Below are 15,475 nucleotides of genomic sequence, written 5' to 3' on the forward strand. Positions count from 1 at the left end.
AGTGCTTTTGATAGGTGGACCTTTCTTCTTCAGGGGCAAACTGAGAATCTGTTTGCCCCTAAAGAAAAAAGGTCCACCTTTTGAAAGTGCTCGGGTTATAGGTTTTTTATTCATTTATAATGCACTGTTATCCTAGCATCCCAGTGTCCCTTTAATATAGGCAACATATGTACATGTACCAAGTTGATACCAGTTTCTGTTTTCCAATTCTCTGTCATGTAGATTGTTGGCATTGATTAATCAGAAACTCATTACAACATCATTGGCATAAAAGTAGGAAACATCAAATAAAATGAGATTGGAAATCATGTGCTAGTATAATGAACAAAATAAACCTTGATCATCAGTCTTGGACAATTGAGACCTTTTAATAACTCAATTCCCACATATAGGCTTTACTATTCATTTGAATGACTGAAACATATTGACATACCACACATATATTAAACATATACACTGCTATGGGTAGGTTAAGTTACATTCAAAATTCAAATAAAGTACTTTATTATCCTAGTAAACAAATAAACTTGGTATCAAAACAATCAACGAGTGAAATTTTAATATTATATGTTGTAATTTGTTAATTTTATAAGGAAATATTTAAAAATCTCCCCTAGTATGAGAATTCTGATATTTGTTGTCTAGGGCTTTCCTTTTCTCTCATTTATTTATGACCCCCCTCGGAGAAGTACGGAATTTAACACAAATTACTCAGTATAATATATTACTAATGTAAAGCATAATTTTTATTACCTTCATTCTCTTCTTTTTTTTCCTCTTCTGAGCCATAAATTAGAAAACCAGACCCACTTGCCACATCCTCTCTTTCATAAATTGCCCTCTCTGATGTTTTATACTGTATTATTTATAACCAATAGAAAGCTAAAGTTTTAATCTATCAAACGACATATTATGTTACGTTTTCGTACAGACTATTGTATATTTCACCTCCAGTTTGAAAATTTCTCTCACAGTATTCACATTGACAAGCTTAGCTAAATTTTAAAGCCTGTTATCACATAATTAGAAAGCCCGATAAAATATAATAGTTATTGGACATTTTTGCTTTGTGTATGTTATTATTCTGTGTTCTTAGGTGCATTATTTAATTAAGTAATAATTATTTAGTGTAATAACACCACTAGGGTAAAAAAAAAAGTAGGTTTAACTTTCATCGACAGTTAACACCAAAAAAAAAAAAAAAGACCCAGATAAGTACTACATTTTTGTTTTTCATGAGTATTCTTTATCATTATAAAAGTAACTAAAATATAAAAGTTAGAAATTTATTAGGTTAGATTAGATAAGATAATAATAGTTCATGAGGTATGATCGCAAGCAGCTCATGCATTATATAATTCAATGTGGTAACTTAAGCTACATGTTTGCTAAGCGATTTAAAACTTGTGTAGTGAAATATTAATTAGACACAGGTCAAATAGCAATAAAATTTAAGTGTACTGTTACAAGGTTTAAGCTATTTAGGATAATTGTAGTTTCCTGTTAAAATTTGCCATTCTTCTAGAAAGAAAAAAGGGTAATTTAAATTTCTGATGTTTTTATGGTGGTTACAAGATCGGTCAAACTGACCGAATATATATAACAAAGAAAATATAAAGCTTCATTTATTCATGATATTTATTTAAGAGGTTTTAGTGATTATGGAAATGAAATTTTATAATTTTCAAATGAAGAAATATATTTTTAATCTTAACATGAAAATCACTTTGCACTTGGAACTGTCAACATTTTGGCTACATATATTTATGGATTAAAATTTTAGTGAAAATACTTAATCAAAAAATCAGATTTTTATTGTACAAAAGACTTGTAATGTTTACTTAAAGCTTGCCAAATTTCATAAGACACACAAAACATACAAAAAGTTACAATATACATACTCTAATGGTTACAAACTCGGTCAAGCCCATAGCGAGAGGGTTAAAAGGTCGAAAACATGGCAGGAGGCTATGAGAAGGATGTGCAATGGAATTGGATGGTTAAATAATTTGACTACCTCACACTTTGAAAGACTACTGGAGTTTCAAAGGATATTTTTTGTCAAGACTAAATAAAGACTCCAACCAACAAGCTCAAAGCACATCAATAGATAAAAGTAGCCCCTAAAGAATCTTATAAGCCTTCAAGCATGAAACCAGAAGTGCAAACATTTATTGTACAAATGGAACCATGTAGTACCATTTATGAGTTTCACTCCTATCAAGTTATCAGTCAAGCTGACCAAAAGAACCTATGCACCATCTAGTCATCAAAGTTCAAGTAAGAAGCCAAATTTGATTTATTCCCTTGGAAAAAAGTCCTGGTTGGCACCATGGAATTTACTCAGGCTGCAGAACTTAATCTATTTGAGCAAGTACCAGAAAATGAATCTTAACGTTATCTGAAACTTATGTGTAAGAAACACCAATAAATAAATCAACTGTCTAGTGATTCCATGAGAGTTACAAATATCATACTTTGTAAGCTAATATTTCTCATCCACATCCCCCCAAAATGGGTGAGTTTTCCAATCAGCCATGAAACTTCACCTTCTTTTAGTTCCAAACATATAAATACCAAAGATAACTATCATCAGATTTACTACTAAGCTTTAGATTGTCTGGTTTGAACAACCAGACAATAACACTTGTATAAAAAACTCAGAAGGTACTGCAGAAATCCATTTCAAAAGCAGATTGTGACAATCAGTTTGTTCTTCAAGAATGATTTCTAGCCTGGATATCCGCAAGTGCACCTACAACTCTTGTCAATCCCCACTGGCAAAATGGAAATGTTCAGTACTTGAAGGGTTTGTCAGAGAGAGAATAGCAATTCATTTCACATATTGTCACACTAATTTTAATTTTACTAACTATAAGTGCTAACAGTGACTGTTCTTTTAGCACTCTACACAGAACTGTTATTGTAGGTTAATTATGATGGCGAATTAATCATCTCATGATGTTAACTATTTATAAAACAGATTTATTAGATACGATGTACATTGCAAGAGAGTTTGTTTTGAACTTGGAGCATTGAGTTAATAGTTTTTACAACATTGGTTGATGAATGGAATTTAGCCTCCAAGAATGAAGTGAACCTTAACCCAGGTTCTTTCATGGCATTTGCTGGCTGGAACATACAAACATCATCTACTTGGCCAACAAAGGATTTTGCAACTATTGACCCTTTTACATAAACAAAATAGATCACAATGCCCCCTCAAGTAGAGTATGTATTATCTGCTATAGGTAACAAGGCAATCTTCAACAATTGGTTTGTTATGAGTTTCACGCAAAGCTACACGAGGGCTATCTGCGCTAGCCATCTTTAATTTAGCAGTGTAAGACTAGAGGGAAGGCAGCTAGTTTGTTTTTGTTTTTCGAATTTCGTGCAAAGCTACACGAGGGCTATCTGGACTAGCCGTCCCTAACTTAGCAGTATAAGACTAGAGGGAAGGCAGCTAGTCATCACCACCCACCGCCAACTCTTGAGCTACTCTTTTACCAACGAATAGTGGGATTGACCGTCACATTATAATGCCCCCATGGCTGAAAGGGCGAGCATGTTTGGTGGGACTGGGATTCAAACCCGCGACCCTTAGATTGCGAGTTGAGTGCCCTAACAACCCGGCCATGCCGGGCCTAGGCAGCTAGTCATCAACAACCACCGCCAACTCTTGGGCTACTCCTTTACCAACGAATAGTGGGATTGATTGTCACATTATAACACCCCCCACGGCTGAAAGGACGAGCATGTTTGGTGGGATGAAGATTTGAACAGTTCTTCAACAGTTTTTCTGGACCACACGTTTACATTAAAGCTACAGAGAAACAAGATAAATGAAAGATTTTAAATTTCCTATAGAATTAAAAGCAGGTAAAAGAAATATGATACGTCATTATTTACTATAAATCTCAAATTTATAGAGTATCAAATACTTATTTCTTGTACTTTCACATTCTTTTGTATAATATACATCTTGTACCTTTAGGATCTTGTAGAAGTTGAGATGTCATAAAATGGATCCTGATTTCTTCTGCTTCTTGGTACCAGTCCTCTTCAGCATCTTTTTGGGTATCTCTCTGTGATTCACTGAAATGTTATGTTTTAATATTGTATTAAAGAAGTGTATTTGTAAGTTTTAGAGCTTTTACAACCTTTAAAAATGTCAGTTGAAATTAGTATTCCTTTGAAATTATCACACTTCTTTTTGTGAAAACTTTATCTTTAAACTATTAACACACTCATATCTTTAAGGTCAGTTGTGTTACATAGTCTATAGGTAGGAGTAACCGTTAATGTTCTTCTATTTTCACGAGCCTGCTTAGAGGGGCACTCAGTAGAGTGTATACCTCTGCCACACAGCATTGATCATATTCAGCTCTCAAAAAATATGAAAATGTGTCTGTCTTTATTAATAGACATGGACCGTTCTTGGCAGATAATGAGGAATAATATTCTAAATATGTCCACCAAGTTTAATCAAAATCTGATCATTTTTGACTGGGTTAAAGAGCAAAAATAGTGTGAAAAATCGGTCCCTATTTTAACAGATAGGGAGTTTTTTAGTTTTGTGACCTAGCTGTGTCCATGACCCTCCAAAAACTAATAACTTTTAAGGGGGGGGGGGGGTCATAATCCAAATGTATACCAACTTTTGTCCAAATATATTCAGCCATTTTTTTGAGAAATCCTGCTGACAAACACACAGGGGTGAAAACATAACCTCCATCCACCTTCAGTGGGGGAGGTAATAAAAACTGGAGAATGGGGATGAATGGTAACGCATAACCTAGTAGAAAATGTATTCACAGAAGTAGTGGAGATCTGTCAGCTATAAAATTTAATGTCTTTTTACAAACCTTACTTGAAGAATTAGACTAGAATCTAAATTAGTAGCAAATGTAGTAATTCAAACTTCCTAAATCTACAACTATCATTCACTGTCTGTAGCTAATTGAGGAAAGGTAGTTGCTCCATTTGAATCAAAACAAGATTTTTTTGTTTGGCTACTGTTAAACACAGGGCTACATAATGGGCTATCTGTGCTGTGCCCACCATGGGGGGGAGGGGCAAAAAAGGAAAAAAAAATATACAACATAAGAAGGAAAAGATGTAATTAAAACAATGAGGTGATTTACCACATTAATGAGGTAGAAAATAAATTCAAATTTGCTTTTTATTTAGCCGTATCTATTGGCCTAAACATCTTATGTTTCAATATGCTCTTTATTGAGTTATATGGCCAATGTAGAAGCTCAAGAGGTAAGTTTGACATATTAAATAATTTGTGTTTTTGATAACCTATTTTGTTTTATTGTTTTTCCATTTCATTAGAAGCTACAACCCACTGAGGGTAGTTCTAAATGTTGGACAATGTGAGCTTGAACACACCCATGTTTGTGCCTAGTTTCTTCTAATTTTATTTTGCACTTGAAACTTGTGAATTGAGGTTAAATATAATAGAAAGTGTATTCCCAACACAATGTAAGCCCCCACATCTAGAGACACATTTTTATTCATGTATATTCTACCATACCCACTCTTGTAGTTTGTTCCCTAATTTTATTTGCCTGGTCTATATAATGTTTTAATTTTGAAATATTTACACTGAAATTTCCAGTACTTACCTTTTTGGTTCAAAGAGTTTCTTGATACACATAAGTTGTTCCCGTGCCTTATCAGTATAATTCTGGGGAATAAGAAGTTCAGAAGTAATAAATGTTGGTGCCACAAGCTTTTCTAGAGTTTCTGCAAGTTGAATACATAATTTTTGTGCTGGAGTCTCCACATTTGTTTCAAATACTTCATAGAAAAACTCTGGATTCTTCAAAACTCCACACAGACCACTAACGAGCACCTGGTAATACAAGTTAATATGTAGTTTCAAGTATGTTAGCACAGAAAGAGAGGTAAGCTGTTTCCATAAGCCCTTTATTATGGTTAAACACATATATAAATCTTCGTAGAAACTAATGTTGCAAATATCTAGCTGATAATATGAAGTTTCTGTGTAAATGAAATAAAGTTTAAACAAATGCCAGGAACTTCTATTGCAAGCAGCATTACATTTTTTAAAAGTCAGGATGACTAAGCTAACTCCAAATACTACACTTAGTAATCACTTTTCTTATACTGTTTTTACTCATCGTGTCATCTTTTGTTTTTTGAACTATTCAGCACAAAATTTTAATTTTCTTGAGATTCATAATTTGTATATGTATATCCTAAAATTTTAAGAGTACTGTGACTGTGTGTTTATATAAATAAATCATAATAAAAGTATTATTATTTGAACACATTTTTTACACTTGGAGAAAAATATACTCACCTGTAAACCCACACAACCATAGAGTGGAACTGGTGGCATTTCAGATCCAGGAAGCCAAAGATCCAGCAATGTCATACAGACAAGGAATGGTTGAGGCAGAAATGGTATCAAGTCAACCACACTGGACAAGAGGGAAAGACAAGCAACAGCCAAGATGTTTATGTTATCTACAAAAAACAAGAACAATTAATTTTTAATCTTGTACTATTTAGGTGAGATAAAAGTTAAAAGGTTAAAATGTAAAAGAACTGGTTTTATAACTTGAATATGCCAGCAACTAAAAAAAAATAATTAATAACTGAATTCATAAACAAATTTTAATAACCAGAAAACCAAACTGATTTAGATGTATTCTCTAAACACATCAGTTGAACTAAATAATTAGCTGTAATCAACAAAAAATTTTAAAAAAGTACATGCATGAAGTCAACCGTAAAAACTATAAAACTTTTAGAAAACATGAATACCAGGTGGTGTTTCAGCAAGGTGAGGCTGACAAGTACAGGTAAATGTATCGAGAAGATCTTGCTTTAAGTCTAACCATGCTGAATGTCGGGATGATTTGTTGACGGACAGGCTAATCAGTTTGTCTGGGAGTACACATCGCAGCATCCTACATAAAACATCTTGTTCTTGAATGACCAACACACACACAACCAAATTTTACAAATTACGTTTATAGAGAAATAATACATTTTTCAACATGAAACAAACATCTTCTTCAATTGCTGAACTTTTTTAACAAATTAACATATAACATGAAAGGTTCTCATCTTTACACAAATACTTCCTTTAATTTCTCAAAATCAGAAACTAACTTTACAATCCCTACAAAGGATGAGAAGTAACATAATTTCAACTTCACAATACACTGTTTTTCAATCTTCACAACTCGCTAATTTTTTAACAAATGTACATATGAAAGAAGTAACAAACATTCACCCAACTCTTTACTGTTTTACACATACTCACTCTGTTTGTTTAAAAATAGTTCGATATTAAATTTATGGATTTTAAACAGTCAATTCTCATTTATAAATCTTCTTCAAGATAATCAAACAACACATTTGAAACCTAACTTTACTTAGAACTAACAACATTGCCCGGATGTTCAAAAAGAAAAAACAACAACTTTACTCTCTCTGTTTATCTGTTCCATATTTCGATACGTAAAAAATATTTTGTGAATTTATGAAAAAAAACAACAAAAAAAACCCTTAGGCTTTATTTTTGAAAATAATCTAAGAACCCGTTTTAAATCAGGGCTTCCTTATGAACAACGTTTTATGTTTTTCCTTCACTGTTAAGGATAAATAAACCCTTATGTAAAATATTGAGGTTATCTTATACACATATGAGTACCTGTTCTGGTGAATAGGATAAGTTTAACTCTATTTCCCCATCACCCCTACTCAAATATTAAAATTTCAAAAGTAAATATGTATGTAATATTATGTTGAATTTTATTTGATGTAAATTTAATATATTTTTATGAATGTGATACCGTATTCACTTTATGACATAGATGTATGAAATATACTACAAACAAAATGCAATATTGTACTTTATAATGTATTAAAAGAAAATAAATCCACTTCCAGGTATCCAACCATCCGAAGAACAAAAATGTAGAATAAAATACATTCACTGACTTGACTTTTATGTCATTTTACACAATAATTATTATAATGTAAGCCTTACTTTTTTCATGTAGTCTATTTTATGGTAAACAACATAATTTTATTTTATAGACTAGGCCTACTGTTTGCTTTTAAACACACAACATGCTAATTCTGCACACATTTCTTTTATGTGTGAGGTTAAATATATGATTTATTAGTAGATGTATAGTTAATGATCTATAACTAAATAGGCCTATAATTCTATATAATGCTATGTACATTAGTTAAAGATGTGTAACTAAATAGGCCTAAAATTCTATATAATGCTATGTTAATGATGTGTAACAAAATAGGCCTATAATTCTATATAATGCTATGTGTATTAGTTAATGATGTATAACTAAATAGGCCTATAATTCTATATAATGCTATGTATATTAGTTAATGATGTATAACTAAATAGGCCTATAATTCTATATAATGATATGTATATTAGTTAATGATGTATAACTAAATAAGCCAATAATGCTATACTGAATGTTAACTCAAACTTATCAAAAAATGTCAGGTCTGTGTAGATTTTATTCGTGTAATGTATGTATTAATGAAAAATTACGGGTTTGATTAGCAGCCGATAGATGCGTATATCAACGAAAAAATTGTCATTTTGCTCACTGTCATGTGAAGGAAGTGTGACCTGTGCAGTGAACGTGGTGGATAAGCAAGCAAACAAACACATGGAGAGGTTTTGAGTTTTTTATTTAGATGACACATATTTTCCTTCTCAGTAGGTACAAAACTGTGGTGCAGTATTTTTTAATTGATTGTTTACCTACTACATATCAATAATAAGATAATCCAAGGAGAGCATTTCTTTCCAGAAACAAAGCCTTGTACATATCAATAGTAAACTGATCCAAGAAGGGCATTTTCGCCAGAATCAAAACCTTCAGCATATCAATAGTAAACTGATCCAAGAAGGGAATTTTTTCTAGAATCAAAGCCTTCTGCATATCAATAGTAAACTGATCCAAGAAGGGAATTTTTCTAGAATCAAAACCTTCTGCATATCAATAGTAAACTGATCCAAGAAGGGCATATTTATTTTTGAATCAAAGCCTTCTACATAACAATAGTAAACTGATCCAAGAAGGGAATTTTTTCTAGAATCAAAGCCTTCTGCACATCAATAGTAAACTGATCCAAGAAGGGCATTTTTTTCTTAAATCAAAGCATTCTACATTTCTAGGAAACTGATCCAAGAAGGGCATTTTTTTTTCTAGAATCAAAGCCTTCTGCATATCAAGTAAACTGATTCAAGGAGGGCATTTTTTCTTAAATCAAAGCCTTCTACATATCTAGGAAACTGATCCAAGAAGGGCATTTTTTTCTAGAATCAAAGCCTTCTGCATATCAAGTAAACTGATCCAAGAAGGGTGTTTTTTTTCTAGAATTAAATCTTTGGCACTCAAGTAAACTGATCAAAGAGCATTTTTTCTAGAATCAAAGCCTTCTACATATCTAGGAAACATTTTCAAAAAGGGCATTTTTTCTAGAACCAAAGTCTTCTGCATATCTAGGAAACTTATCCAAGGGCATTTTTTCTAGAATCAAAGCCTTCTTCATATCAATAGCAACCTGATCCAATAAGGGCCTTTTTTACTTAGAATCTCGGCCTTCTGCATATCAATAATAAAACTAATCAAATAATGGCATTGTTTTTCTACAATCAGTAATAAGCTGATTCAATAAGGATATTTCTTTCTACAATAAAGGACTGTTCCTTTAATTCTCGCCAACAGCTACATTATTAGATCTGACTTGTCCAATAGCAAATGTTACTTAAAATTAGTGAACCATTCATAAAGAAACTGTTTAATGAAAAATTTTCGTCATCTATAAATATTAAAAAGGAAAAAAAACAACAACACCAGTTTGAAAATGCTGAATGCAAAAGGTCACAGAAAACCTTTATTTCCTAAGAAATTTACTGCAATGTAATTTATTATGTTTTACAGTTAAATAATTTATTCAATTTCCAGTGCACAATCATGTGACAAGTTTAAAACATTTGTAAATAAAAATATACCATGAAACTACAGTGCTGGTAGTAGTGATTTACTGTACCTTTCATATAAGTAGATTTAAACTAGCCTAGAGAAAAATCTGAGTACAGTTTTAAATTATACATAAAACAATTTTTTCAAATACAGTATTGGAAATAATTATGAAAATGGTAATGAAAGAGGGGTATAAAAAGAAATACTACAAGAAAGCCACACCTTTACATTGTAACGTTTTTGCCATTTACCCAATCATAAAATGTTACACCATTATAAAACCTACAAACTACAGGCAGAAATTCAGTATCAGTGGTGTGTGTTCAGTCATGGCTTGCAGTACTGAAATAGCACATGACAAGTGTATAGAAATCAAAGTTTTGGCTGCACAAGGATATTCCTTGTAAAAATTAAAATGTTGGAAGACTCCATTCTACAACAGTAACAGCTAAACCCCACTATTTGGTCAGACAAGAGTTTGTGGTGGGTGTTGTTGACTAGCCATTTTCCTTCTAGTCTTGCAGTTCAAAATTAAGAACAGATAGCCTTGTGTAACTATGCATGAAAATCTGGAATAAACTTATGCAAAACCATACAAAAATTGCTATATTAGTAGCCAAATCTTTCCAAGAATATCTTTTATCTACAACTAAATGTCGAGTTCTTGTCAGTTGCATTAATTTAGATTTTAATAAAAGCATATAAATTGATTAGAGCTATATAGTCTTACAGTGGCTAATAACCATAAGCTTGTAAGATTGGCTCAGTACTTACTGGCTACTTATGGTTTTGTGTATTCATACCTACCTTGTTTCTGTACTTTCTGGCATTGCCATCCCTACATCATACTTAATTTTTGAAATTTTTTTCTATTACTTGTTTCTCTTTTTTTAAACAATTTCACTGAAGTAGGTTGATAAGGGAACACTTGTTTTATGTTTATAATTCAATCGTAGTATATATTGTTAACATGTTATAAGTGTCTCTAATTTTGGATTACACTGGGAGCCAGTGAAGCTGGGATGGTTCTTCCAAGATGGTACCCCAGAGCACTGGACAGATGTTAAGGTGATATTTATAAAACTTACACCTTCCAACTTCACCCAAAATCACTGCATGTGCATACAATTAACTCCACCACATGCTAGGGTCATGTCAATTAATTGGGAGGACATCATACAGATTCCAGACCATTATGCATGATACCATGCATACATTAAAAGGGGAGGACATCATACAGATCCCAGACCATGATGTATGATACCATGCATACATTAAAAGGGAAGACATCATACAGATCCCAGAACATGATGTATGATACCATGCATACATTAAAAGGGAAGACATCATACAGATCCCAGAACATGATGTATGATACCATGCATACATTAAAAGGGAAGACATCATACAGATTCCAGACTATGAGGTACAAAATCATGAATACACACACAACTGCAAGAAAAGTATACAGCTATAAAATATATTGTTTTGATAATTACGAAACTGGTGTTTTTAAATTCAGATATCACTAACATGTAAACAGATCTGTCAGTTGCATAAATACTTGATCTGCTTGATAACTTCAATATTAATTTAGATAATTTTTTATTTATTTATTTTTATTGAAATTGTTTTGGCAGATATCATGTTTGTTGAACGAAAAGTCACAAATGGTCATTATATAAGAACAATCTGTGCTCTCATCCAGCTACCAGAAATGAAACTTGTATTCATGAAACATGGAAATAATATATGCTTATAAACCGAACTCGCTGGTAAGTAGTAGTTTTCCTTTTTATTATTTCCACACAGAAATATGTGTGGTAGAAGAACAGAATAATAATACTGTTATACAAGCCGTGAAACACTAAATAATGGCAATAATATGGCTGTAACTCAACTTTAGCAGTTATTTGTAAGCATCACAGAATAATAGATTGAATATGGTTGCCATTTTTTTCTTGGCCAATCCCTACATAAAAAGAAGAAAATCCTAACCTTGTAGAAGAACAAGAGAGGAAACAAGGGTTGAGAAGTTGAAACAATTCTCTTTGAATATATTTATATTTACAAAAGAAAATATTGAATATTTTCAACTCTCTTTTGGAGCCTCCCAAAACTCCCATATAAGGTTTTGATCCACAGTTTGAGAGTGCTTGAGCTATAGAAAATTAGTAGCAGCCCGATTGCTGAAAAGTACAAGGAGATTCTAATTCATCATGCCATTTACTCAGAAATATGATTTATTAGACAGGGATTCATCCTCCAGCAAGACAATGATTCCATACATACAGTAAACATGGTGAAATGACACCTTGGTGATAAAGAGGCCAATGGAACACTCAAAACTATGGCTTGGTCTGAACAAAATTCCAATATGAAAATTACAGAGGCTGTGTGAGCTTATTTAAAAACTGAAAAGGTTAAAGGACCTCCAAACTTTGCTGAATCATGGGAATAATAGGGGACATTTGAAATAATATTCCACTAGCATACATTGATAAATGTATGAATGCATGAAAATAAGGGTGTAAAAAGCTGACATACAAAATACAATTTATTAGCTTTTACTTTATACTTTCTGTGATAAAAATTGTATAATTAATAAATTCATCATTTAAGTACTCTTATGTACGTGTATTGTTTGTGTTTTTATTTCCTGTACTAGCTTTCCTCAAGAAGTTTTGAAAGGAGTAATCTAGTGAATAAAATTTTTTAAATGAGCCAGGAGCTAGCTTTTCTCAACAAATAAGTTTCTAGTTTGTTGTATTACTTTACTGATATAGTTTGTTCTATTACTTTATTGATCTAGTTTCTTATATTACTTTATTGATCTAGTTTGTTCTATTACTTTACTGATCTAGTTTGTTCTATTACTTTACTGATCTAGTTTGTTCTATTACTTTACTGATCTAGTTTATTATATTACTTTATTGATCTAGTTTATTATATTGCTTTATTGATCTAGTTTATTATATTGCTTTATTGATATAGTTTCTTCTTTTACTTTATTGATATAGTTTCTTCTTTTACTTTATTGATATAGTATGTTCCGTTACTTTATTGATCTAGTTTGTTCTATTACTTTATTGATTTCTGATATAATATCTGAGTTTATATTTGTTTTTGTTTTTTTTTAATTTCGTGCATAGCTAAAATGAAGGCTATCTGCACTAGCCATCCCTAATTTAGCAGTGAAAGACTAGAGGGAAGGCAGCTAGTCATCACCACCCACTGCCAACTCTTGGGCTACTCTTTTACTAACGAATAGTGGGATTGACCATCACTTTATAATGTCCTCATGGCCGAAAGGGCGAGCATGTTTGGTGGGACGGGAATTCGAACCCGCAACCCTCAGATTGTCAGTCGAGCGCCCTAACCACCTGGCCATTTTATATTTGTATTATGATATTACTGAAATATGTTTAACACATCAGCAGTTTTTCATACCTTTTATAAAACGGAAATAATATTTCCTGAAAGGCGTGGTACCACCAAGGTCTCTGCAGTAAAGAAAAAATATTTCATAAAAAAGCTTTGCACACCTTTCATTTTTACTTGACAAGAACATATATATATATATATAAACAATTGCTTGTTTTCTAAATAAAATCTCAGAAACTACTTCTATGCTTTTTAACAATGCTCTATCTTGTAACCAATAATATTGATATATTTGTATATGGAAGAACAAGTAATACCTACCTGAAGTTTCCAAACAAGGGAAAGATTTAGTAAAAAAATAGAATTAGAAGGTAGTATAGGATACTGTTTCTACAGTTAAAAATATTTAAATTTGTAAGATTTTATTTATTATGACATATTTTTGATATGAATATAAGGTTGCAAAATAAGGCCTTTTTTTTTCTTTTTAAAACGTTAAAATTTAATGTATTCACAGGTGAACAACCTCAAGCTTTCAGATTTGATTAGGGAATAGTGCTCTTCATCTATCAAACATTAAATGATGTTGTACTTGTTGATAAGTAAAGAACTTGGATCAGAGCTTGTAACACAATAAAGCAAACCTTCTAAACTGAATAACCAAATAATATTTCTATTTTATCATAAAGATCATCTTTTGAAGTATGTTATCCCTAATATTTGATGATGTAAAATGCTGAATTATTGACATTAAGGGTTTATATAAACTTGAATAATATTACAGTCAATTAAAGCATTGTACTGAATAAAGAACAGAAAAAGTTTAACAGACTGAAAATATACAATTTCGGTTGAATTTCATCAATTTCTGATCATTTTTAAATGTACATGTAAAAATTAGTTTCCAGCTGTTTCCTAATCCTATTTGTCAACTGGACAATAACAGTTACTTAAGTAGTATGATGCATTATTATTTCTATATATTTCAAGTATATTAAAATAACCCTTTAATCATAACACAATACTATCCTAAGTGACCTCTTAATTGTGTTTAAAGATAGTAGAAAAAGGACTATCTTTATAACATCATTCTAAAGTTGATTACAATACAATTAGAATGTTGTATCCAGCCACTGTACAGAATACTGCAGTTTGTGATACAACTAATAAACAACAAACCTCTGATAGTTGAGCTGTGAATCTTGACTTGTCAAACTCCATCCATCCTTTATACCTGTACAAGTGAGAAAAGTTTTTCTTCAATTTTGAATGTACATAAACAGATATACACTGACTGAACAATCATAACATTAAACCAACAATATACAATGAAAATATATTAATGTATTAAGTATCTTCTGCTTTACTGTAGTCAAAATGTAGCTTCTTTTACATTAAAATATGTGTTGATCTCTAGCTTGGAAAGTAAAACAATAGCGAAAAAACATCATAACAAAGGATGGCTTATTTGTAATCCTCAAAGAGTGTATGCATTTTGTAAACAGCCCAAAACTGTGAAAATTAAAACCTAAAAATACCATTGCAATTGGCAGTTATCATGTAATACAATGAAGACATCAAAACCAAATGCAATACATTTATTTAAATGAAAAACATCTTGAAAATAATAACTAGGAAAAAAACTTTGTAATGTTGCTTGACAAAACTACCAAAAAAAAAATCAAAATATCCTTTAAAGTATTCTTTGTACCCAAGTCTTTACAGGGACCAAAATACAGGCCAATTTGTAAATCCAAAAGGTGCCAAAATTTCCATATAAAGTTTTTTTTATACATATATATATTAATTTAAACCAATATAAAAGCCAGTGTGTGTCACATCACATCACACTTCTCAAAATAGGAGTTATAAAACCCAAAATTCATTTATCTAGATAGAATAGTTTGATTACCATCTGTCAATTACAATTTTAGTGATGGGGTGCAAGAGTGCTGTGAGGGTATGTGTGTGCTGTGAAATCATACAAGTGTAGTGAGTGTTGGTATAATAAGTCTAAAGTAAAGATGTAATGTGGGATCACCTAGCCCAGAGCCAAGTGCATAAAATTTATCATG

The 15,475-nt window shown here is 31.6% G+C and overlaps 1 protein-coding gene across 1 annotated transcript in view; it reads right to left on the bottom strand.

Annotated features, from left to right (window-relative positions):
- The window catches only part of LOC106470751, a 64,996-nt gene that overhangs the window by 3,118 nt on the left and 46,403 nt on the right, over window positions 1-15,475 (bottom strand). The window contains exons 10-15 of the mRNA XM_022399387.1: window positions 14,580-14,634; window positions 13,467-13,519; window positions 6,802-6,947; window positions 6,335-6,501; window positions 5,634-5,863; window positions 3,989-4,095 (exon numbers count right to left, since the gene is read on the bottom strand). Of these exons, the coding sequence (XP_022255095.1) occupies window positions 3,989-4,095; window positions 5,634-5,863; window positions 6,335-6,501; window positions 6,802-6,947; window positions 13,467-13,519; window positions 14,580-14,634 (758 nt within the window). The remainder of the gene's footprint in view (window positions 1-3,988; window positions 4,096-5,633; window positions 5,864-6,334; window positions 6,502-6,801; window positions 6,948-13,466; window positions 13,520-14,579; window positions 14,635-15,475) is intronic.

This window comes from Limulus polyphemus, unplaced genomic scaffold (genome assembly GCF_000517525.1).
Source record: "Limulus polyphemus unplaced genomic scaffold, Limulus_polyphemus-2.1.2 Scaffold4200, whole genome shotgun sequence".
NCBI lineage: Eukaryota > Metazoa > Arthropoda > Merostomata > Xiphosura > Limulidae > Limulus > Limulus polyphemus.